The sequence below is a fragment of the Mastomys coucha genome, unplaced genomic scaffold (assembly GCF_008632895.1).
Source record: "Mastomys coucha isolate ucsf_1 unplaced genomic scaffold, UCSF_Mcou_1 pScaffold18, whole genome shotgun sequence".
In the NCBI taxonomy this organism is placed as follows: Eukaryota; Metazoa; Chordata; class Mammalia; order Rodentia; family Muridae; genus Mastomys; species Mastomys coucha.
In genome coordinates, this window is record NW_022196900.1 from 4,198,651 (window position 1) to 4,223,764 (window position 25,114).

The 25,114-nt window shown below is 43.0% G+C and overlaps 1 protein-coding gene across 5 annotated transcripts in view; it reads left to right on the plus strand.

Annotated features, from left to right (window-relative positions):
• Positions 1 to 25,114, plus strand: part of LOC116095888 (phospholipid-transporting ATPase FetA) — a 124,651-nt gene that overhangs the window by 28,334 nt on the left and 71,203 nt on the right. For 2 of the 5 annotated variants that reach the window (XM_031377183.1, XM_031377186.1), the window contains exons 3-9: positions 2,746 to 2,820; positions 10,661 to 10,716; positions 12,931 to 13,044; positions 13,988 to 14,122; positions 15,717 to 15,778; positions 18,604 to 18,676; positions 19,030 to 19,100. In XM_031377183.1, coding sequence (XP_031233043.1) covers positions 2,746 to 2,820; positions 10,661 to 10,716; positions 12,931 to 13,044; positions 13,988 to 14,122; positions 15,717 to 15,778; positions 18,604 to 18,676; positions 19,030 to 19,100 — 586 coding nt within the window. Of the gene's footprint in view, positions 1 to 2,745; positions 2,821 to 10,660; positions 10,717 to 12,930; positions 13,045 to 13,987; positions 14,123 to 15,195; positions 15,319 to 15,716; positions 15,779 to 18,603; positions 18,677 to 19,029; positions 19,101 to 25,114 lie in introns of those variants that run through there. The other 3 variants (XM_031377185.1, XM_031377184.1, XM_031377187.1) reach the window with 3 other exon arrangements.

Below are 25,114 nucleotides of genomic sequence, written 5' to 3' on the forward strand. Positions count from 1 at the left end.
TGTGGTGTGGGGGGGGGGTACCTGCAGAGGCGAGAAGAAGGCATTGGATCCCCTATAGCTGGAGCTGTAGGCAACTGTGACCCACCTGATGATGTGGGTCCTCTGCCAGATCAGCAAAGCTTTTAACTGCTGAGCACCCAGCCAGATGCTGTAATAAGTAAAATACATTTACTTATTAATTTTATCTCTGTGTGTATGTGTACACACATGTGTGGAAGTCAGGGGACAGTGTTGAGGACTTGGTTCTTTCAGGTCTTTCAAGCTTGACAGCAGGAACCTTGACTTGTTGAGTCATCTCACTGGCCCCAGCCATCACATTCTTTATTCTCCATTTCAGGAAGGCTACCATGGAGCTGTGGTGTCCTGAAGGAGAATGAGAGAAGGCCCTTTCGGCTCATGTATTTGAATGTTTGGTTCCCAATTGGTGGAACTTCTTGGAAAGGATTAGGAGGTGTGATCTTATTAGAGGAGATGCGCCCCTGTGGGTTACATTGAGGCTTAAAAGGACTCATGCCAGCCCCAGTGTCAGCTCGCTGCCCTGCCTCTTGCTTGCAGATTAAGATGTAGGCACTCAGCTACTTCTCTTTCACTGTGCCTACTGCTCTGCTCAATGACTGTCACGATGGATTCTACTGCTTTGAAACCGTGAGCCCCAAGTACATTCTTAAATTGCCTTGGTCATGGTAACTTATCATAGACCAATAGAAATGGAACCAATAGAGGAAATGAAAACGCTCAGGGAGTGGACTCAGCGCCTCAAGAACCATGTCTCAGGATTGCTATTATTAAACAGATTCTACATAGCTAAGAGCTTTGCTCTAGAGACTAAAGAATTTATAGTCCACGCGAATTTTATTTGACTTGTACATTTAATTTTCTTTTTTAAAATGTTGATAACGTGGGGCTGGCAAGATGGGCCAATAGGTTAGGTCACTTGCTGCCAATCCTGACAACCTGCATTCCATCCCTGGGACCACATGGGTAGGAGAGAACTGACTCTTGTAAGTTGTCCTCTGACCTCCACATACATACCATGGCACACACACACACATGCACACACATGAACATGCATGTGATAATAAAAATTATGAAAGGTAAAAATCTGGGCACTTTCATAGGAAGCTTGCATTCACCAATTTGTCAAAGTACTCAACATTTCCTTTCCTTTGATTTTACAACTAATTTTATATGTCTTATCTCACAAGTTTCCTAGTCTTGACTCATCTATATGTGGTAACTTGTGGGACCTCAAAGAAACTGGTTAGAATAAATACATTTTATTGCTGGGTTAAAAATAGTGTATCAGTTTTCTCATACCTGAGAGACAATGTCTGAAATAGATACCTTAAGGGGAAAAGGCTTATTTTAGTTTAGAGTCTTTGATCCATGGCTGCTTGGGCAGCGTGTCGTGGAGCAGGAGCCTTGCAGAGGAGCTATAAGAAGCTGAGAGCAAGAAAATCCTGGGGCCTGGTCACCCTTACACCCATCCCCAGGGTCTCCTTCCTGCAAGGCCCCACCTCCAAAGTTCCCAGAAACCCCTGAAGCAGCATTAAGCCTTCAGCGCATGAGCCATAGAGAACATTTCATCTTCAAACCATGGGGGATGGAGAAGGAGGCAGTCAAAGGACATACAAGCCTAAAAGGTGATAAACTACAGGTTTCAAAAAGTTAAAACAAACACGATGTTTATCTGAAAGGACCGATGACTGGTTGGCAGGATGGCTTGATGGCTAAAGATGTCTGCCACCAAGCCTGATGACACTAATTAGAACTCCAAAACGTATAGACTAATTAGCCATTGAGTAATTAATATAAAAGACAGATGTCAAAAGACATATTTACTACAGAGGAGGCTTATCTGGTCTACAGTGTGAGTTCAAGAGCAGCCTGGGAAACTTAGCAAAAGAAAGAGAAGGAAAAAAAGTTTGGTGATACAGTTCAGTGGTAGGATTTGCCTAGCATGGATGAGGAGACCCTAGTTGCAATCCTTAGTATTGTTGAGAAGCAGAAGAAGGCAGGAGGAGAAGGAAGAAGAGAAGGAGGAAGAGGAGGAGGAAGAGGGAGAGGAGGAAGAAGAGGAGGAAGAAGAGGAGGAGGAGGAGGAGGAGGAGGAGGAAGAGGAGGAGGTAATTGTTTTACTTAGAGAGAACCAGTAAGATGTTACAATCAGTTAAAGTGACAATTTAGGAGTTAAACTATTCAATAAAGAAATGTAAGAAGACAGAGGCAAGAGGATTAGAAATTCAAGGTCAGCCTGGGCTACATAACAAGGCACTAGCTCACACAAATAAAAAGAAATAGGAAGATTTCTGAACTGAATATAAAATGAGCAATGGCTTAAGTACAATAGGCCACAGCCTTTGGAGTTGTCTTTTACCTCAGGATAAAATACTTATCTACTGGATAAAAGTCTACAGCTAACCTCTGCTCTGGACAGTAGGTTAGAAAACTAACCCCAGGTGTAAGCCCAGCACTGCACTGAGATAGCATCCAGCAGTTTCTGATGATGTCTTCCCCTGACAGACTGTAGTCACCTGTAGGCTGGCTTGCCAAGAAACCTGTTTCTCAAGCTCTGAAACTATCTTTATAATGAGGGTAAATGCAGTGAATTCTAAAAGCTAGTCATATGTGTGAGAGGTCGATTATCTTGGGTTTCAGAGATGGAGTTGCAAGTTTCTTAAACACGTGTCAGGATAAGATAGTGCCAGCATGGAAACGCACTGCAGCCTCTTCATTTCCTTACAGAGAGTCCATGGGATTGTAGCTGGTACTGCTGTGCAATGCATGAGACACAAAATGAAAACAAACAGAATGAAAAAGGTAGGTGAACCACAAAGGTCTGTACATCCTTACCGCTGCCTCTGAAAAGCATGCTCACTCAAGTGTGTGAGTGTGTTCATGTGTATATTCATGTGGGTATTCATGTGTTTGTGTTCATGTGTGTATGTGTATGTTCCTGTATGTGCATCTTTCTGTGTATATTCATGTGTGTGTGTGTGTGTTCACCTGTGTGCAAGCACATGCATGTATATGACAGACTCTGCCAACATACCTAAATCAAGATAGCAGCCCACACAAGAAATGACCAGGAAAAGAAATACATCTTGCAGAAGAGAATACTTCATGCTTCTAAGCACGAGGTCCAGGTTTTGCTATATAAGAATTCTAATTTCAGTAGTTTACATTTTTTGTTTTTATACTTTCCCCAGTATTTAGAAATTCACCAGGAAAAGGGCTCTTTCCTTCTTCCCATGCTTTATAACTGCTTCTTGCTCGCTGAGGTATTTAATATCATCTTTTTCTGGACAATTGGGTCTGGCTGGTGCTAGCAAGAATTCCAGGATCACTTCATGACATCGTGGGCAGACCAAAGTAGTTAAAGTGTGCAGCAGGAACCACAGCAGGGAGGGCACCCAGCTGTCTTTCAGAGTAAACTTTTGACATGAAGTTTTAAAAAAGAAAACCAAAATGACCTTCTAGATTTAGGATTCCTTTTGAGAGTTGGGTAAAGTGCAGAGGATGAAGTTATCTTGCTGATTAAAGGCCGCACTGTGCTTTCTATCCAGCCTAAATCCTGACTCGGCTACTTGTTCTGTCCTCTTGGAGAAATCTTAGTTTCTCTGTGCTCAGTGGGAAAGCGCTTGCTGAGTTAGTGCAGACCCTGATTAGTGCCTAGCACCCACACAGTCGGGCTGCAACATGTGTGCATTTGTAACTGGCTTCTTCACATGCTGTTCTCAAGATCACTCTATGCTGAGCAGTAGCGTATTCATTGTGTTATGTGGGCAGGTGTATACCCTACTGTAGAAACTCACCATAGTGTATCTTTTTGTCAGTAAAAGGGCATTGTTACTGCTGTACATTTTGGCTATTACAAATAACTGTTATGTCACATTATGATTTTTGTGTGGCCACCTAATTTCAGCTCGCGTTGATCTTCACAGGTCACAGTTGTTTTTAGTGAGGAGGCATGGAGGACAGAGAAGAAACTTAACATCTTTTTCCATATAACTTTGTTTTGGAGTCTTCTATAGTGAAAATGTATTTCATATTGCTTTGAATAATTTAAAAAAATAGTGTCATCACAGAGGTAAAATAAATGGAAAGGAAGTGGGCACCAAGCATGCCCATGGCACACAGACATACATGCAGGCAGAATACTCATACACACAAAATAAACATTTTAAAACAGTTAAACAGCATTAGGACTATAATACAGTCCAGTAGAACATTTAAATAAATACACAAAAAATAGGCATTTAGGTTACACAAGCCTCTGAATACACTAAAGCCAGTGGCTTATACATTTTATGCTGTGTGAGGTACCCAGTCATCTGAGGTCGCTCAAGCTTGTTTCTGGAATTACTTTTTCCTCATCTAGCCTCTTAGAAACAAGTCTGATTATTTTAAAGTACTTGTTTCTTTGAAACTTGATTTGGCTTTCCCTCACATTGCTGCTTCTTTTTCTTCAGAGTTTAAAAAGACGTGAGTTATATTGTCTTGGATTATTTTCCTAGGAAGTCAAAAGAGGGCCACTTGATGAGGACAGGATTCTTTGAAAATTTGAAGAAAGAGGGGAGATCCTTTCAGACAACTACAGTGGGATTAGGAATTTCTTGACCTCAGTAGCAGGGGCTGAAAATAGGGCCTCAGTTTAATGTACAACTGCTCTTGTTAATTGTTCCCCATGTAGGCGGTGGGGTACTGTTGTTTGGACTGACTCCCCCCCCCCAAATCAGGCAGCCCTGCACAGAAGGGACTAAGTGCTAACCCCATTGAAATGACTTAGTTGCTGTCATATAGGCACTTTCTAATGTTCCCAGCTCCTACTTTCTGGGCCTGGGAAGGTTTTGTGGCTGGGCAGCCATGACAATGTCTAACAAGACTAATTTACCTTTACCACTTTGATAAGAAGTCACTGGTCCTACATTCCTAATGAGGGGATGGTGAACAGCGTCCCTCTGTCTTCTGTGGGAGTCACTATGGATGTGTCTGTCCACTTCTGACCCAGAGGGGAAAGGGTCTCCACTAGGTCACATAAGGAGTTAGGGGGAGGCTCTTCTGTTTCCCGGAAGTCCTGAATCATAGACCATTTGATTTGTTTGCTCATTTGTTTTCAAGACAGACTCTCATTATGTTGCCCAGGTTGACCTCAATTTCCCATCTTCCTGCCTCAGCCTCCACAGTGTAGGGATAACAGATGTGCCACCAAGTTGGATCCTCAACCAGTTTTCTACAGACTCTGCTTAATAAAAGAAGATTTTTTTCTTTTATGACATTTCTATTTTCTTTAGGGCCTTATCTTTTTGTTTTATTTTTGTTCTTTATTAGTAGTGCTGGGGACTGGACCTAGGCATGTGCTCTGCCGTACTCCAGCAGGACCTAGTCTTTTAACATCTCTCCTTGTGCTTTCACTGAGCTCACAGAAAATCAGCGAAGCTCTTAGGATGTTGGGATAGAGGCACAGGAAGACTGTGAGGGCTCGAGATTCAGTCTTTGCTCAGGGTCCTCTCAGCCTGGCTGCTCTGCAGTTCTGTGGGTCCTCCCACAGGCAGAGGGTCACCCTCCTCTTCAGAGTCCGCACAGAAATCTGACCTCAGTTTGACCAAACGTGTTTGTAAGCATCTTTTCATTTGTGTGTCTGCTCATTAAGCAAATCTTCATTAACTCTAGGGCCTTTGAGCTGAACTGAGCAGTGGTATGCTGAGATTTAAAGAAAAAAAAACAGGATTAGCCAAGTATGGTGGTCCATGACTGTGGTTCCTGGACATTGATGGGCTTGCCAGTACCAGGGCAGTGATACTGCAGCAGTGGGCTAACCTATGCCAGGAGACTGATGCTGCAGCAGTGGGCTAGCCCTATGCCAGGAGACTGATGCTGCAGCAGTGGGCTAGCCTATGCCAGGAGACTGAAGCTGCAGCAGTGGGCTAGCCCTATGCCAGGAGACTGAAGCTGCAGCAGTGGGCTAGCCCTATGCCAGGAGACTGATGCTACAGCGGTAGGCTTGCCTGTGCTGGACTAGTGATACCCTGTCTCAAAAAAAGAAAAGAAATTTTAAAAAAGAAAAACAAAAGATAAGCAGCAACAAAAACTATAATTTCATATATGAAAGGAAGAGTAAAAATTGTGCATATTTATTGTATACATATTTTAAAATACATATGTACATTTTAGAAGGAGGAAATAATGCTAATTAACATGCATTACCCTGCATAGTTTGTTTGGGTTTTTTTTGTGAGAGTATTTAAAATCCACTCTCAAGACTGCTATATATTATCAATTACAGTCATTGTATCAGCAACAACTCTCTTGTATCTGAAAACTTGGTCCCTTTAATTAGCACTTCCCAAACCTCCTCCAATCTCTGCCTTAGCCTTAGTAACAGGATACTGGTCAGCCATAAAAAAAAAATCTTGTCATTTATGACAACATGGATGAAAATGAAGAACATTGTGTAACTGAAATGAGCCAGGCAAAGAAAAATAAGTACTATATGATCTCATTATTATTATGTGCAGCCTCAAAAAGTGAGTCTCAGCTGGTTCTGGTGGTACACTGATAATCCCAGAACTCGGAAGTCAGAGACAGGAAGCTTTCAGATTTGAGGCCAGCAGGAGCTACATACTCCCCCCCACACACACACATACTATAAGGTAGATGGATGGATAGATGGATGGATAGATGGATGGACAGATGGATGGTAGATAGAGAGATATCCCTTAGGACAATAATTGAGTGAATTTAGGGTCAGCGGGGTTACCTAGTATGGAATCTTTGAAAACTGAGATTTGAAGCCATGAGCCAAGAAGATTCTTAGAGAGCCAGAAGAGCTGCAACATGAACCCAGCACAACTAAGAGACAGAGGAGCGGCTAGGCCTGCTCTCTGAGGGAGTGGCCCCTGTGGAGGTAGCCTGATAATTAGTAAAAGTGGAAGGCTTAGCAGCAGTGTCAACCTTCAGCCTGATTCAGCTTCATCTGCTGTTATATGCAGGCTGACAAGAACTGGGAAGTTCTTTTGTGTGTGATCTAAATAAGGGCAGGTGTTCCCTCCCGTAACGCTTCCACATCCTGCTTCGTCCACTCTCCAGCCCTGGAGATGCTTGCATGTGCTTACATGTGCCCCATGTGCTTGCCTGTGTCCCCTGTGCTTGCCTGTGCCCCATGTGCTTGCCTGTGCCCCCTGTGCTTGCCTGTGCCCCATGTGCTTGCCTGTGTCCCCTGTGCTTGCCTGTGCCCCATGTGCTTGGCTGTGTCCCCTTTGCTTGCCTGTGCCACTTACCCTGTGTATTGTGTGTTTGTAGGAGTCTGAATATGGTCATCTGACAACATTAAGGAGTAAAGAGGGCCTCCTGAACCCTGCCAGAATTTCACAATGCTTGTTGAGCTGTGGAAGAATTGAAAAGCTACAGGAACACTTCATTAGGGCATAGATTTCTAGTGATTAGCTATCAATAGATATGAATATATAATCTACCCTCCATATCAGTGGGTTCCCAATCCATGGGTTCAACCATAATTGAAAATATCTGGGGAAAAATGTATCTGTACTAAATAGTTATGGAATGTTTTTCTTGTCATGATTCTCTAAACACTATAGTTTAATGATATATAAATAGCATTTAAATTCAGTTCAGTGTTAAGATTAGAGCTGGTCTGAGATTTTAAGGAAGGTTACATAGATCACATGAAAGTACTACGTTATGTTATGTAAGACTTTAATGAATTCAGTATCCATGGAGACCCAAAACCAAACCCCACCGATAAATACAAAGGAAAGTTGTGTATGTATACACTTTTTTTTTCATGTTTAACGGACTCTTCATTTCTGGTTTTCATAGGATGACTTTGCCAGGTGTTGTAGTTAGTAGACTCATTCTTACACAAAGTAATTCTTTGTATAAAAATAAATCTATACTCTTTTTTTTTTTTTTGGTAATGACTTTTTATTTTTTTACATCCCAATCTCTGTTCCACAGAATCCCTCCCCCCATCTCCCATCCCCTTCTCCTCTGAGAGGGTGGGACCCCCTGGGTATCCTTCCACCCTGGTGCATCAAGTCTCTGCCAGGGTCGGCACATCCTTGCTCACTGAGGCCAGACAAGGCAGCCCTGTTGGGGAATATATTCCACAGACAGGCAACAGCTTTAAGGACAGGCTCTGCTCCAGTTGTTGGGGGACATACATAGAAACTGAGCTGCACATCTGCCACGTAAGTACCGGGGGCCTAGGTCCAGCTCGTGTGTGCTCTGTGGTTGGTGGCTCAGTCTCTTAGAGCTCTCAGGGGTTCCGGTTAGTTGACTCTGTTGGTCTTCCTGTGGAGTTCCTATCTCCTTCGGGGCCTTCAATCCTTACCCCAACTCTTTCATAAGAGTTCTTGACCTCTGTCCATGTTTGGCTGTGGGTGTCTGCATCTGTTTCAGTCAGCTGCTGGGTAGAGCCTCTCAGTGAAGAGTTACACTAGGCTTCTGTCTGCAAGCATAACAGATGATCATTAATAGTGTCAGGGATTGATGCTTGCCCAAGGGATTGGTCTCAAATTGGGCTAGTTATTGGTTGTCCATTCCCTCAGTCTCTGCTCCATCAGTGGTGCATGCCTTTAATCCCAGTATGTGGGAGGCAGAGGCAGGCAGATTTCTGAGTTCAAGGCCAGCCTGGTCTACAGAGTGAGTTCCAAGACAGCCAGGGCTACACAGAGAAATCCTAAAAACAAACAAACAAACAAACAAACAAACAAACAAAAGAATCAGCACATTCTCGCTCTAGTGCCAGCACCAGCAGGCCACATGGCCCCAGAAAGGTGATCTCAACTCGGCCATCTCTCTGTGATGGAACTCCTGAGTTCCTTGGCAACTCTTGGCCCCACTGCAGTCCAACCAACTCCCCAGCCAGGCCAGAGCTCTCAAATTCCTCTTGCTACCACACAACGATCACCCACCCCACAGTCAGCCATCACAATACCCAATTAGCCAGTAGAATCAAAACTCTTAAGAGCTATAATTATGGATAACCAATCAGATCTATGTATTAATAAAATCACAAATTACAAGATGCCAATTCAATAATTTCAGAGCCAATTGATATTGATAAAAGCTTTATCCCAATTATTCTACCTTATGATACCCTAACTACCTGTGGCTGGATCAAGCCACGCTGGTTCACATCTGCTTCCATTTTCCTTCTCCCTTTCTCTCTGCTATGCTCTCCATCTCTGCAAGTCTTAGCTCCGCCTCCCTTTTCCCTGTCCAATCACGGGCCTCCTGCTGCCCTAATGTAATTGGACAGGAAAAATCCAGCAACATTTGTCACTGCATTTCTTTTAGACAGGAAAAATTCTGGGTCAAAAGTTTTGTGGGTGGATTGATGTCGTTATCCTTCCAGTGGGTTTCCTGTCAGACTATAGAAGGTGGCCCCTTCAGGTTCCGTGTCCCCACTGTTATGCATCTTGGCTATAGGCCACCCCCATTGACTCCTGGGAGCCTCCCCTATCCCAGGTCTCTGGGACTCTTTTACCCTGCCCCACACAGCTGGCATGTCTAGCTTCTGTGCCATAAAAGCTCAGTAATGATTTAGTAATGCAAGTTTACTGAACAATTGTATTGGAGAGAACTTCTGTTCTTCTTCTCATAGCACTGTCAACACAGAAGACTTCTGTGATACTAAACGCTGTGGAGCTTTCTCCTCAGAGGCAAGGAGCTCATCCCAGAGCAGCAGACACCAGCGCAGAGTCCACCAATCCACTTAGTTCTTATGCTACCTCCACCTAGACAGTGTTGGGCCCATAAGCTGTAGGCACGGCTCAGCTCTCCACACTTAAAGGAAATCAGAAGTCCAGGCCTCTGGAGCATCTGATAACCTACAAGTTGGTTTTTTGGTTTATTGGGGGGGGATGTTGTTTGCTTGTATGCTTCTGTTTGGTTCTTATGAGCAGTCCTCAGCACACACACAGATTTGAATGCTTTGTTAGAACATCACAGTCCACAGACCCATCGTGTTTATGTTTACTGCTTAATGTAAGTCCTTGCTCACCTCCCATGAATGTTTGTCTGTTTCCACCCCAAGTATGTGCCACCAGGCCCAGTGTATGTGATGCTAAGGATTGAACTCAGTGCCTTGGGCTTACTGGGCAAACAGCCAAGCAGAATCCCTGGCCCTTTCTTGTGGCAGGGGAGTGAGGGGGCACCTTGAGTCAGGGCCTTACTATATAGCTCAGGCTTTGCCTTCAACCTAATATTCTCCTGCCTCAGCCTTCCAAGTTCTAAAATTACAAGCATTCACAACTACCTCCCTACTGCCTAGCCAGGCATCCCATTTTATTTTTTTATTTACTTTTTATTTTGAAAAAGGATCCCATGTATCCCAGGGTGGTTTTGAACTTAGCATGTAGGTGAGCATGGCCTTGAACAGAAGTCTGATCCTTCTGCTGCCATTTCTCAACTGCTAAAGTTTACTCTTACACCACCATACTGCAGAAATGGGCTCAAATGGAGGTTCTTCCCACAGGAAGCACTCTACTGGCTGGGCAGCATTCCCAGCACCCAAGACCTGTTTCCAAACAGATACCTCAGCAAGAATGTGTGAGGAGCCGTGGAGCCTTCACTAGCACATGGCATCCAGCTAACCTACGAGAATGTTCTCATCATGTCTCTCCTTTTCTTTCAGAAGAAAGGATTTTGCAGGCTAACAATAGAAACTTCAACTCTCTTTTTGAGTATCCGGTATGTGTCCTGTCATTATTTCAGCAGTGGCTAGTGTTCTCTACATTCTCCTCCTGAGGGGAGGGAGGAACTCCTTATTGATACAGAAACTACAGCATAACTTCCAGTTTAAGCTCCTCTATTGTAAATGTGCACTGAGAGCTCGGAAGCCAAAACCAACTCAGTGTCCTTCACTCTAGAAAACACATCTCTTCTAGGATTTTGTATTTATGTGTAACTCCTAGAAAAGAAACATTATAACTTTTCTCACAATCCCTCCATAGCTCTCTTTTAACTTAGACATCAATGACAACACACACATGTTGGTGCCATTTACACACAAGCTGTTCCATTTCCCCATTCTCTTGATGAACATTACTTAGTTGGCCACCTCTGCTGCCGGACATTTACAATCTCTCCAGCATTTTTCTGCAATAAATGGCCCTGAATGAACTTCATTTTGCATATTAGTTGACTAGGTGTAAAGATAAACATATTAAAAAAACCTGATACATTTTTGCCGAGGACCTTCTGAAAATATTACATCAATCTGTATTTCTGTGTACCGGAGAAAACCACTCACTGCGCATTCCTGCCAGACTAGTTTTGGTTTTGTACTTTTTTCTGAGATAGGGTCTCACTTTGTAGCCCACGCTGGCTTCAGATTGCTGCCATCTACCAACCCTCCCCAAGTTGACAGCTAGGGTTGGAGGCATGCCATTTCTGTGCTGGTTTAAGCTGGTTGTCACCAGTCCTTTCCAGCCTTGCCTGTGCTGGTTTAAGTTGGTTATCACCAATCCTTTCCAGCCTTGCCAGCTCACAGATGGAAGTGGTGGTTTGTTTTTCAAGTTTTGAAACTTTTGAGTGAAATCAATCTCTTTGTGCTAGCCTTTTGTATTTTTCTTAAACTACCCATTAATGATTTTGTCCAATTTCATGGTTTTTTTTTTTATTTTTACACTTACTCGTTTATGAAGGTAATTCACAACATAACACATGTATTGTAAAGCCATGCTTCAGTGTCTGTCTTTGCTCCCATCTGCTCCCATATAGGAACCACTACAGAGAGTTTCTCACGGACTCATTGATGCCTTCTGAGTCCATAAAGGAGATGTGACTAAAAATTCTTTTTTTTTTTTCTATATTTTTACACTATTCTGAGACCCTAATGGTTTTCAGGGTCCTAATTTCATAAGAGCAGTTATATAGGATTTCCTCTTCAGATTTAGCTTTAAATGGTTCCTAATAAATGACCATTTGGGTTATTTCTGCCTTATTCCCACACAGTGCTTCTTGTTTTCCTTGGCCTGTGTTGACTTTTGAAAGAAGGTCTTGCCATGTAACCCAGGCTAGCCTTAAACTCAAAACCTCCTTCTCCAGCCCCCAAGTGCTAGAGTTACGGGCATGCAGTACTACATCCCACTTCAAACAAGGCTCTTGTATGTTATTTCTTACACATATACACACATGCATCATGTGTACACATCACTCCAAATATAAAAATATATACATGGCCACATATATTTGTGATTTTTGCAGGGTTTTAATCTATTATCTCTGAGCTACAGGTCCTGGGTAATAATGTTTACAGTGTAGTGGTAGTGGGAATACACTTGCTCTCTCTCTCTCTCTCTGTCTCTCTCTCTCTCTCTCTCTCTCTGTCTCTCTTTCTCTGTCTCTCTCTGTCTCTCTGTGTGTCTGTCTCTGTGTCGTCTCTGTTCTGTCTCTGTCTCTCTCTGTCTCTCTGTCTCTCTGTATCTCTCTGTGTCTCTCTCTGTGTCTCTGTCTCTCTCTCTCTCTCTCTCTGTCTCTCTCTCTCTTTGAGATGAAACAGCAAAGCTAGGTTTGGGTATCAGACAGACTGAAGCATGATTATAGTTGTTGTCTGTTACTTACTTTGAAACATATAAGTTGTGTGATTTCTCCAGTCTTGAATTCATTCATTTAAATATAAAGTGAGTTGATAACATTCACCTTAATTCACCTTATATGACAGATGTGGGAGTTAAATACAGTTACAAAACTGTTAGACCTCTTTCTCCAGTAACTGTTGCATCTCATTCACCTCTATTGATAGTTCATGCCACAGGTTTAATAATACCCCATGTTTAGTATTTATATTCAGTTTATATTCTGGAGATTGAGGGGACAAACAGATCAACCAGTTTTGAGCTGTCTTGTTCTTCTGCTTGTGCTTGCATTTTGTTGTTATTGTTATGTGTAATTTACCCATAGGACAATTCCATCAAGACATCAAAGTATAATTTCTTTAACTTCCTGCCCATGAACCTGTTTGAACAGTTCCAGAGACTTGCAAACGCCTATTTCCTCATTTTGCTGTTCCTACAGGTATGGCTGCTAAGACATTTGCAGTGTGTCCTAATCTGCTTTGGGGTCAGGCTGTATTCTCAGTACTAGACTAGGAAACACCCTCTTCATTTGGACATGGACAAATGGCTAGCTGGAGTCTTTGTCCAGTTCCCTGGAGTAGCAGAGATCAGGATTAATCAGTGTGAGGCAAGCCTTTGTATCAAAACACAAAGATAGAGTTCCATGGGAAGGGAACTCCTTCATTATGGCTGTGTCAAGTTCAGCTTCATCATGGGAAACCACAGATTCTTCACTACAACCCTATTCTCCTTTCTCATCCCAGTCTCTGTGATAGGAAGTTGATACATACCAAGAGGAGAAAGAATTGCATAAAATATAAGCGAGCCAGCACGAGGAAAGGAATCCACAGACGAAGGCCCATATTTAGAGGAGGGGACAGATCTTCACACTTTCCCTTGCACTGAAGGTGTGGGACAATCACAGGGTTTCCCATGCCCACTGTTTTTTTGTTTGTGTATGGGTGTTCTGCCTACATGCATAAGTTTCTTGTGCCATATGCATGCCTGGTGCATGAAAAAGAGGGCATCAGAACTTCTAGAATTGGGGTTATAGATGGTTGGTACTAGGACTTGAACCTGGGTCCTCTGAAAGAGTATCCATATAAACTCTTACCATTCTATCTTCCCATACCTTTCATTGTTGGAGAAATGACTCTTTCCCATTAGGACTAAGATAGAGACATTCACAACATGTAAGTAGCAGCTTGGAGCCTTTTCCTCTTTTGGGAAATGCTTTCTTGGATTCAGGGATACAGGAAAGTTACAACAGCGAAAAGCAACTAGGGCCATTGGGTTTATTATTATAAACCTAGAGAGGAGAAAATAGTGGAGGCAGGAAACTGGGGGACAATATGTTCTTGTTTAGGTTTCCTAACCCTACGATCTATATCTCCTTCTCAAAGTTGATCCCGCAGATCTCTTCCCTGGCATGGTACACAACTGTAATACCCTTGATTGTGGTGCTGTCCATAACTGGAGTGAAAGATGCCATCGATGACGTGGTGAAGTGGCTTCCTGGGCTTCCCTCACTATACCTAGTAATTGGGCTGTGGGCAGAAAAGACTTCCCGGAACTACCTTGTGCCATGAAGTGCTAACCAGAGAGATGTCCCTCACATTTGTTCTCTTATCTATCCTAGATGCCATATTGTTTCCGCAGAGCCAAGACTAGAGGTTTCTGCTTGTCCAGAAAGGAGCAGTGCGCCTAGGCCTTCTCCTGCTCTATCACTTTAAATCTTTCTCCAGACTCCCTCCCTCTCTTCTCAGAGACCCAGCCCTCCCCCTTAGCTTTGTCTGGCTTTGCTGTCATCCTCCCTCACCTGGCTGCTTGTATTGTACATCTCCTCCTTCTTCCCCCTGTTCCCTGCTCCGCCCCTCTCCTGTTCTTACTCTCCTTCTCTCCCTCCACATTCCCTTTCTCTCCAGTGCCCCTCTCCTGCTCTTACTCTTTCTTCTCTCCCTCCACAGTCCCTTTCTCTCCAGCGCCTCTCTCCTGTTCTTACTCTTTCTTCTCTCCCTCCACATTCCCTTTCTCTCCAGCGCCTCTCTCCTGCTCTTACTCTTTCTTCTCTCCCTCCACATTCCCTTTCCCTCCAGTGCTCTGTTTCCTTTTCCAAATGCCACTTCTGTTTGGCATGCACAGATAGGAAGGAGCTCTAGAAAGTCCCGTGGCACAATCAAAGGCCCACTCATTTCCTGCCATTGGAAAGAGATACTGGCCTGTCCCAGCCAATGCTAATTATAAGGGGTCACCTTGGACACAAAACCTATTAGTGGGATTTTGAAGCTATCCTTGTGGCATCTTCAAAGAGGCCTGATTTTATCAAGATGACATATGGACTAAAAAGTATAGCATTTGCTACAATGCTTTTTTAACTTTGTAAAATCTAGGCTTACCATACATAGTGGCTTAGATTTCAGTCACAACTCATATACTCAAATGGAACTACATAAACTCATTTTAGCTCAGGACTATATACATGCCCGGCTACCATTTGTTTCTAGTGAGAACTGAAAACTCAACTTGCCAGTGTAAGGCAACCCAGCTACTTCTGGTTCAGAACTCATCTCTGAATAAATGTTGGAAGAACCTGGAATCATGGAAAACTGAGTATTCTGCCTGCTATGTTCTAATTCTGCCCTTCTCCAGGGGGAAGAGCCCCACCTCCAAGGAGGTGGCTCTTGTGAATCCTGTCACTGGGGCATCTGCTGTGTTTGTTCTCCTGCTACCATAGGTCTTTGAATATTGACCTCTTTACTCCTCACATCTGCTATAGATACTTCTGAATGCCCCCTGGTTCTTTGTGCAACATGAGGGGATTCCTTAGTGCTGTCTGGCATGTGCCCTGTCCTCTCAGCTTTTGAGCTATTTGTTTTTAAGCTCCTGGGCATTCATTTTTAATATTTAGCCCAAAGATGGGTCTCTTTCTTTTCCCTGAGTTTTTTTCTCTGCCTTCCTTCCTAGTTTCCAATGAGCATTAGCCTCTTAGCCTGGTTTTGGTGATAGGAGGACTTTAGGATATGAAAGAGGGAATCACAAACATTGGGTAGTACTTTTTTTTTTTGGTAGTACTTTTTAAATGTTTAAATTGTACATGTGATTTTCTATTTATCTATTTCCTGAGTATTTTAGAAAAGACACCGAAGTGATCAGCAAGTCAACAACCGCTCTGTTTTGATCCTGATGAATGGAAGGTATGTTATCTTAGGAAAGCCAGGTTAGGTAGGATCAGTCCAGGAAGAGGTGACCATTGCTAAACCATGATGCAGTGGGTACTTTAGAAAAGTAATTCAGGACAGTGCAAAGGGCTTCGTGTTAAACTTAAAAAGAATTTGTTTCTATTTCCTTGAGTTCCTTCTTTTTGAGATGCTGGGGATCAAACCCAAGACCTTTGGGATCCAGGAATCCCCTCATAAACCACATGAACACCGATCTCAGTCAGACAAGGGAGAGTTTATTGAGCATGTGCCCCAGGATTGATCAACCAGGGCCACAGTTCAGATTTGGGAACTGAGCCATGATCCCAAGTTGAGGTCCTACAGGCCTTTTTAAGCCTGAAATCTACGAATATTTGTGCCAAGGTATTCCACCAATCAGGATTTAGGAATAAAGGGTTTCCTTAAGAACATGTCTTTGTTGTACATTTATCCTGCTCCCATTGGTTGGGGCTTTCAGCTGTGGCAGGGGACTTGCCTTGTCTAATAATATTCATGCTCTAACTTGTCTACCAGGATAGGACTTGTCTAACATTCATGTCTTAACTTTCCAACTGGGACGTTAGTTACCCATATACATTGTCTCTTTCTGCCAAGTAGGATGTCAGTTCCCAGGGATATCTTAAGAACTTAAACTTTACTTGACCACTACCCAAAATGGAAGTCTTGTTTTAAATAGTTTCTTATATCTCTTATGTTGGAGTTCATCCAGGGGTAGCTTATAAAATCAAGTATCATAAAAGCTTAGACACAGATGCAGGAAGTACTGCTGGGTGGATAGTTCAAGTCCAGGCTTACTGTGGGTAACTATACAAAACAATTCTACTGACTTCTATCATGATTAGTTTCCAAGGGCCGAAAACATAACATAATATGTAATCAACTTGGCATTAGAAAGTTTCCTAGTCACAGGAGAAACACATGAGAAAGTGTCCTTATAATGGCAGGCTAGCCAGATAAGAGTTACCTAGGCCTTAACATTCTACCTAGGCCTTAATATTTTACGTAGGCCTTAACACTCATGTATGCTAGGAAAGAGCTCTAAGAACTTGCTTGTAGATGTTTCTAGCATTCCCTGAAGTGTCCATACTAACTGAGATGCCTCTGGGCTTCTTTCTATAAAGTGAAAATAATAAGCTCTATCTTAGATGTCTGAGAAAATAAAAATGAAAAAGTATATCTGAGCAGTTGATAAATATAGCATGAAATTAATATGCTGGTGACTATTATCAGAGTGATTAGGCTCAGGACATCTGGCTTTAGAACATAGTGGATTCTGATGAGGCTCACTGGCTGAACTACCATAGCCTTTCATCCAGGCATTAGCACAATTTACTAGCCCAAGATAGTGTCCGCTCTGGCTCCATGGCTGAGCTACTTGGTGGTAAGAGTGGAACAAGGCAGACATGTCCCTACAAAAGGCAAAATGTGGAAAATATTGTAAGGGGCATGGCAAGCTGTTACAGAGTCATGTCTGACAAAAGCAGTCATGGAAGAGGTGAGGTCTGTGCCAGATCTGCACAGGAGTAGGAAACACTAAAGAAGTTGGAGTTTTATGAAGTGAACATGAGGAACATGAGAAAAGAAACCGCAAGCCGGTCAGAGTCACCATGGACGCCTGCCTTTCTCCCAGTGGCCAGCACTGCAGGGTACTGGCCTCCTGTAGCTCGGATCAGGCCATTCTGTTGTCCAAGCTCTTGGGCATCTGGCCCCTCATTACTCAGAGTGGATTGTTTCCTTCAGTGTTTAATATGGCTAGAAGTTCTCAAGACCAAAAAGCTGAATTACTATTAAAATGGGGAAGGAATAATATTGTTTTAAAAAGGCAAAACTGAGTGTATTAGAAACTTACCAAATTGAGGAATTTCTGACCAAATAAATTTAGTCAGATGAACTCCCTCAAATAATTCAAGAATTTGTATTTGTTTATTTTTGTACATGGTTTTTGGAGAAGAATTTATTACAGGGAGAATTTAGGAGAATTTAGGAGTTAGCCAGAGTCCCTGGCATGCATATGTGTATGTGTGCATGTGTATGAAAACATGTCTATATCTTATCTTTAACAGAGAGGGAGTGACTTAGGAATTCTGTTGGAAAGTTGAAATATGAGAGACAGAGACAGAGACAGAGTAGGAGGAGGGGGAAGAAGAGGAGGAGGAAGAGAGTTGGTATTGTTGAATCTGCTCATACTATCAGACTTCCTTTTATAGGAAGTGAAGATTTAAAGGGTCAAAGGTAACCCAATAAAAGAAGCAAGTAAAATTAGTAAAGCCAGATGATAGAATACATTTTAGCTATTTAATAAAAGAATGAGTCACATCAATATGCTTCCTCTAAGGTATGTTATTAAATAAAAAAGTGAAGAAAGTATGGTATCTACTATTCAACTTTATTTTTTTTTTGAGACAGGGTCTCACTGTGTAACCCTACCTGGCCTGGAACTCTCTATGTAGAAAATCCCCCTGCCTCTGCCTCCCAGGTACTGGGATTATAAACCTTACTGTAACTCTGAAGTATATATAGGGTAGAAGATTCTATGAGTTGACATTTTCTAGGAAATTTTTTTTAAATATAGTGGCTACCTTTGAGAAACAAAGCTAAATGCTAGGGAAAGAGATGTGTCCAAAGAGACAGAGCTTGCTCTTGGCTGCCTAGAGCGTGAAGCGCCAGCGCACTCAGCCCTCTGCAGCTTGTCTCCCTTCACTCCAGCCCTTCCTGACTCTTTTGCTTGGTTTTATTTAGTTGTCAAAAAAGAATCTTGGAGAGACTCTTGGAGCAGAAATTCAAGGCCCATTTTCTTACAGGATTGAGGAGAACAAGTGGAGGAATGTCCAAGTGGGGGACATAATTAAGCTGGAAAGTGACCATCCTGTTACAGTGAGTACCTCCTCCGGCCGTGGTTTTTCCCTCCTCCCCTTGCATTAGGATCAGGGAGCCCTATAGCATTTTGGCCTCCCACCTCTCTTGGGAACCTTTCCGCTGCCTCTGGAGGTCATCAGCTCCTCAGACAAGCTGCCTTTCTTGTCCATCTCGCATCATAGCTTCAGGTGAAATGGAGCAATTTTGAGAGAAGCTTGTGGTCGCAGTGATAGGTCGTTGATAATAAGTGTACATCTAGAGTCTGCAAAGTTCTTAGAGTGAACAACCATTTATGAGGGACTGCGTCCCATCACACTGTGATGTCAGGAGCTGCCTCCTGTTTCCCTCTTCTCTGACTTTTCTGATTGCAGGCAGATGTACTGTTACTCTCTAGCAGTGAGCCATACGGTCTGACATACATTGAAACAGCAGACCTGGATGGGTAAGTGTTTCCTCCTAATATTACATTCAAGAAATCTAGCCAAACCAGAGAGCAAGTATGACACAAGTAACTAATATTATTCACACATGGAAGTAGTAGTTTATGTTCCAGAAAACTAGAAATATCTAAGTGAGAAAAGACTTGCAGCCACAGCCATGGCACCCTGCAGTCAAAGTCTGAGCCATGGGCAGCAATAATGAGTGTTCACTGGATCCAGAATCCAGAAAATAAACCCCAAATTCCCTGTCTCTAAACTTGGGTCGGTCTGCCTTCCTTGCCTGCAACTTCTACAACTTGTCTTTGGTGCTTGCAGATTGAAAATATTTGAAAAACATTTACTCTGTACTGAATATGCACAAAATTTTTTATATAGCATTTGTCTTGTATGAAAAGAGTATGTATTGCTTATATGCAGGTGCTGGACCATTTTATAAAAGACAGCTGAGCATTGATGAATTTAGGTGTTCGTGTGCAGTCCTAGAACCAGTTGCCTAAAGACATGGAGGGACAGCTACATTCCATGGTGTTGACCAGCATGAAAGACAGTCACAGGGTTGTAATATTTCAGAATGGGGTTGCAAAGTTTCCAGGGGTAGATTTAAGCAAAGCAGTTGTTCTCTAAAACGAATTTAAAATGGACCTCATTTACTTCCAGAGGTTAAAGCCTCACTTGGGAAGTTGGAGGCCATTCCAGAGACGTGTGCTTGGGATATGCTTGTGGTAGCCATTCTCGGTTGTCAACTTGACCACATCTGGAATAAACCAAAACCAAAGTGGCTGGGTACACTCATGAAAGAGAGAGATTTTTTTTCTTAATTAAATTATCTGAGTCAGGAAGCTGATTAAGCTTTAGTCTGCGCTGCACAATGACAGCCTATACAAAGGACATGGAAGAGGGACATGCTCACCTTTGCCTCCTTGCCCTCACTCTTAGGTCAGTGGTAGTAGAGCCTACTTCTCCCGGATTCTGGCATAAAGAGCAGCTGACACATCCAGCCCATGGGCTGAACAGCTGCTGGATTCTTGGACTTTTTGTTGGGAGATAGCCATTGTTGAATTAGCTGGATCACAGCCTGTAGGCCACTCCATAATGTAAATATCTGTATTTTCCAAAAGTCTTAAGTGACCTCTGTGAAAGGATTGTTCAACTTCCCCCTCCCAAAGGGGTCATAACCCACAGGCTGAGAACCACTGTTCTAGAGCAAAAGAAGTATAAGCATGACTTTTTAAAAAAATTCCTGGAATAGGCTTCCAACTTGCCAACAGCTACAGTTTCTGAAGACTTCCTGGTAGTATTGGAGCATGTTGAAAGCCCATGGCTAGAAATATTTGGAAGGCTTGCTGCATGGATAAAGAATTTAGTGACTCTAAGCATAAAACTTTTGACAATTTGTGGGAAAATAAGTAAAATAATACTGCTGGTTGTATCTAGTGTTTCTGGATAAATTGACAACAGAAAAGAATGAATTTATAAACTTAATCAGCTTCTAGTACCTTAAGATACAGTGGTAACAGCAAAGAATGAAATGATTTCCTGGCTCCAGATGTGCACCAACAGTCTACAGGTTCTAAGTGTGCCCTGGAAGAAAACCTTCTCTCCAGCAGCCATAGAGCACAAGTTGCCGAAATTCAGATGGAATCCCCCATGGTTAGGTTAGCTAGATTCCAACAAAAACTCTAATCCCAACCTCAGATTGGTAAATTTGGATCCTGCAAGTTGGTATGGAGATGTGTGGGAGGACGCTACTGAGGCTGGAGATCTTGAACCCTCAAGATTCTGAAGGGCTTATGACATGAAGAAGTCCCTCCACCCTTAGCCCAGAGTGTATCCCAACTCCCACCTCCCGAGGAAATTAATCTTTCCTTGTCTGTTAAACTGTCAGCAATCTTCCCTGAAGGCCAGATTATACCACTGTCTCTCAGGGCCCACCAACGGTCTCTAGACCTATAACCAGACTTAAAGCTAAGCAGGCTCCTAGAGAGGTAATGGAAAGTTTAGTCTGTGAGGAGGTACACAATATCACTTAATGAGTCTACTAACTCATTCAAGTAGAAAACTTGTATGTACAAAAAATGGATTTTAAGAGTGAGGGATAATAGTGGAAGGAATAGAAAACTAGATCAGGCCTAGTTTATTGATATGGACCCACAGAGTGGATAGAGATTCTAGGTTTAATATGGAAGCTCACACAATTAAACAACACAGGTCAAAAGTTTGTTTGAATGGTTGACTGAAGCGGTTGTCAAAAGATGGTCTACTGAAAAGGAGTGGAGATGCCTGATGTCCCTTGGCTTAGTGTTGATGAAGGGATTTTAAGGCTCAGAGAGTACAGTGCTACATACAGTAGGCATGCTATAAGATACTAATCCTCCACAGTGGGAAGGTCCAGAAGACAAGCCCTTCACCAATCCTGTAAGACACTGCCTGTAAAAACCACACCTCTTTTTTTTCATTAGATATTTTCTTTATTTACATGTAAATTTCTCCTTTCCCAGTTTCCCCTCCAAAAAACAAAGAAACAAACAAAAACAACAAAAACAAACCCCTGTTGCCTCCCCCCTCCCCATGCCTGCCATCCCACCCTCTCCCACTTATTGGCCCTGGCATTCTGCTACACTAAGGCACAGAACCTTCACAGGGCTGAGGTCCTCTCCTCCTATTGATGATTGAATTTGCAATCCTCTACTATACACATGCTGCCAGAACAATCAGACCCCTCCATGAGCAGTCCTTGGTTGGTGGTTGAGAGCCTGGGAGCTCCGAGGGTACTAGTTAGTTTATATTGTTGTTCGTCCTAAGGGGCTGCAAACCCCTCAGCTCCATAGGTCTTTTCTCTAACTCCTTCAATGGGGACCCTGTACTCAGTTCAGTGGATGGCTGTGAGCCTCTACATCTGTGTTAGTCAGGTACTGTCAGAGCCTCTCAGGAGATAGCTATATTTAGGCTTGCTTGCCCTTCCTTCAGTTTCTGCTCCATAGTTAATCTCTGCAACTCCTTCCGTGGGTATTTGGTTCCCCCTTTTAAGAAGGAATGAAATGTCCACCTTTTGGTCTTCCTTCTTCTTGAGTTCCTTGTGGTTTGTGGGTTGTTCTTCCTGTATTCCAAACTTCTGGGCTAATAACCACTTATCAGAGAGTGCATACCGAAAACCACACCTCTTAACTTAAAGGCAACAAGAGATAGTTTACTGTGGAGCAGTTTGGAGTGACCATGACCCCAGGTTCCATCTTCCCATGTGGAAGCAGTTTCATGAGGTTTTTATTATTTTATAGAATATAAAAAGTCAAAAAGTCAAGGAAACTTCAAATATATAGGTGGAGCTTGGCATGGTGGGCTAAGCCTTTATTAGCCCTTAGGAGGCAGAGGCAGGCAGATCTCTGTGAGTTTGAGGCCAGCCTAGTCTCTATATAGTGAATTCTAGGACATCCATGGCTATGTAGAGAGACCTTTTCTCAAAATAATAAGTAAACTAAAATCCACTGAAGCAGATACAGTGAGATGTAGGGAGCTAGCTAGTCTATAGACTGAAGATAATATTGATGGCATTCTTAGCTCTTGACTGGCAGAAGCTAGTGTTCTGTTAATTCAATAACTTCTAAGAAGTTTTTACTTATTATCACTAGATATTAGTTCAGATCAGAGTGAGACAAGGATGGATGGCTGTCCAGGGGGCAAAAACTGACCTAAGACACAGTAGCCTCAGAACCTGCAAATTTTCACTGTCCATAGTACTGAAACTCCAGTTGTTCCATCAGTCTCCACAGACATAGAAACTCCTTCCAGGAGTTTTTGTTCACAGCCAGACACAGCTTCTATTCAGGAATTTTCATTCACAACACAAAATGATGAGGGGGTAGCAACACATTTGAAGAGCTTTGTCACTACCATTTCCCTTGTGCCACACCTTAGGGCTGGAGACGCTGCTGCTCAGTTGGATAAATTAAATGTAGTGGCTTAATTGGGCCTCAGGGTAGCAGGACCATGTGGCAGCACTGAATCACCATATGACTCAAATGGACTTATGGTACTGGATCAGGTACTGAATCATGGTAATTCCAGGCATGAAATAAATAAGAAGCTTGCTGCATTTTTGTTTCATCTGTATGAGCAGAAATTTTCTCAAAAAAAAAATGTTGCATTGGATCATAGCAAGAGATCATCTCAGTTGATGTATCAGTGTCCAGATGTGAGCCAGTGTGCAGACCCAGAACCCCAGAACCCCATGGATGAAAGGACAGCCAGGTTTTCCTGGGGGAGGACCTTGATGAAATACCTGAAGAGTTGTTCTGTTAGCTTTTCTTCTGTCCTTCCCCAGAAGGACCTCCACTCTCTTCTAAGGGTAACTGTACCCTGGGGAAAGCAATCACACTTTCCAGGGTCCCAGGAGACCCCATGAAGCACTGTGGTCCTGTAAGTCAAGGGCTTAGAGCTCACAGTGGGCCCACTGGGTTCCTGAACTCAACCTATGGTCATTTTCCAAGTCCCAGAATGAATAATTGGGATAGATATACTTAGAAGTTGTCAGGATTCTCACATTGATTCTATGGCCTGTGGAATGAGGGCTGTTATAGTTGGAAAGACTAAGTGGAAGTCATTAGAGTTGCCTCTGCCACACAAAATAGTAAATCAAAAACAGTATCTCATCCATGGAGGAGCTGCAGAGATCACTGCTACCTATTTGACCTGTGCAGAAGAAGGCCAGATTGTGGAGAATGACAGTTGGCCATTGAAAACTCAATCGAGTGGTGACTAATTGCAGCTGCCATGCCATGTGTGATGTCCTTACTCCAGCAGGCTAACACATCTCCTGACACATGGCCTGGTATGTTGTATGCAGCTATTGATCTAGCAAATGCCTTTCTCTTGCCACTTTCCATAAGGACCCCAAGAACCAATTTGCTTTCTGTTGGCAAGGCCAGCTGTATACCTTTACAGTTTTACCTCAAGGCTATATTGACCCTCTGTCCCTGTGTCCTAACTTAAAAGAGATCTTGATCATCTGTCTCGTCCATAAAATATCACACTGGTTCGCTGTATTGACAACAATATGCTGATTGGACCAAGTGAGCAGCAGGTAGCAACAACTACTTTGGACTTGTAACACAAGTGTACACCAGAGGATGAAAACCAAACAAACAAACAAACAAAATTCAAAGGGCCTTCTACGTCTGAAATTCTTAGGAGTCCAGTGGTGTGGGACATGCAGAGATAGTCTAAAATGAAAGGTAAGTTATTGCACTTGGCCCCCAACCACCAAGAAAGAGAAGCACAGTGTTTACTGGGCCTGTTTGGATTCTGGAGACAGCACATTCCTCACTTGGGTGTGTTATTCCAACCCATATACCAAGTGACTCTAAAAGCTGCTAGCTTTGAATGAAGCCCAGTACAGGAGAAGGCTCTTCAACTGGTCCAGGCTGCTGTGCAGGCTGCTCTACCACTTGAACCATATGATCCATCAGATCTGATGACACTTGAGGTGTCAATGTCAGATAGGTATGCTGTTTAGAGCCTTTGGCAGGCCCCTGTAGGTGAGTCAGAGAAGATACCTCCACTATGATCTGCAGAAAAATTATTCTCCCTTTGACAGATAGCTCCTGGCCTGCTATTGGACCTTAGTAGAAACTAAACATTTGACGATGGGCCACCAAGTTACTGTTCGACCTGAGCTACCCATCATGAGGTGGGTGTTATCAGAATCACCAAGTCATATGTACCATGCAGAAATGGACAGCTCCAGCATCACAACCCCTTTCAGGGACAACCCTGAAAGATGGCAGCAGAGAGAAACCCTCACACTGGACAGAACTGCAGGCAGCACACATGTTTGTATATTTTTCTTTGATGGAGAAATGGACAAACGTGCAAGTGTTTACTGAGTCATGGGCACAGCCAATGGACTGGCTGGGTGGTCAGAGATATGGAAGATTGGTAAGAAAGATATCTGGGGAAGAAGTATATGGATAGATCTCTCTGAAGGGGCAATGGCTGTGAAGATATTATATTTCATATAAAT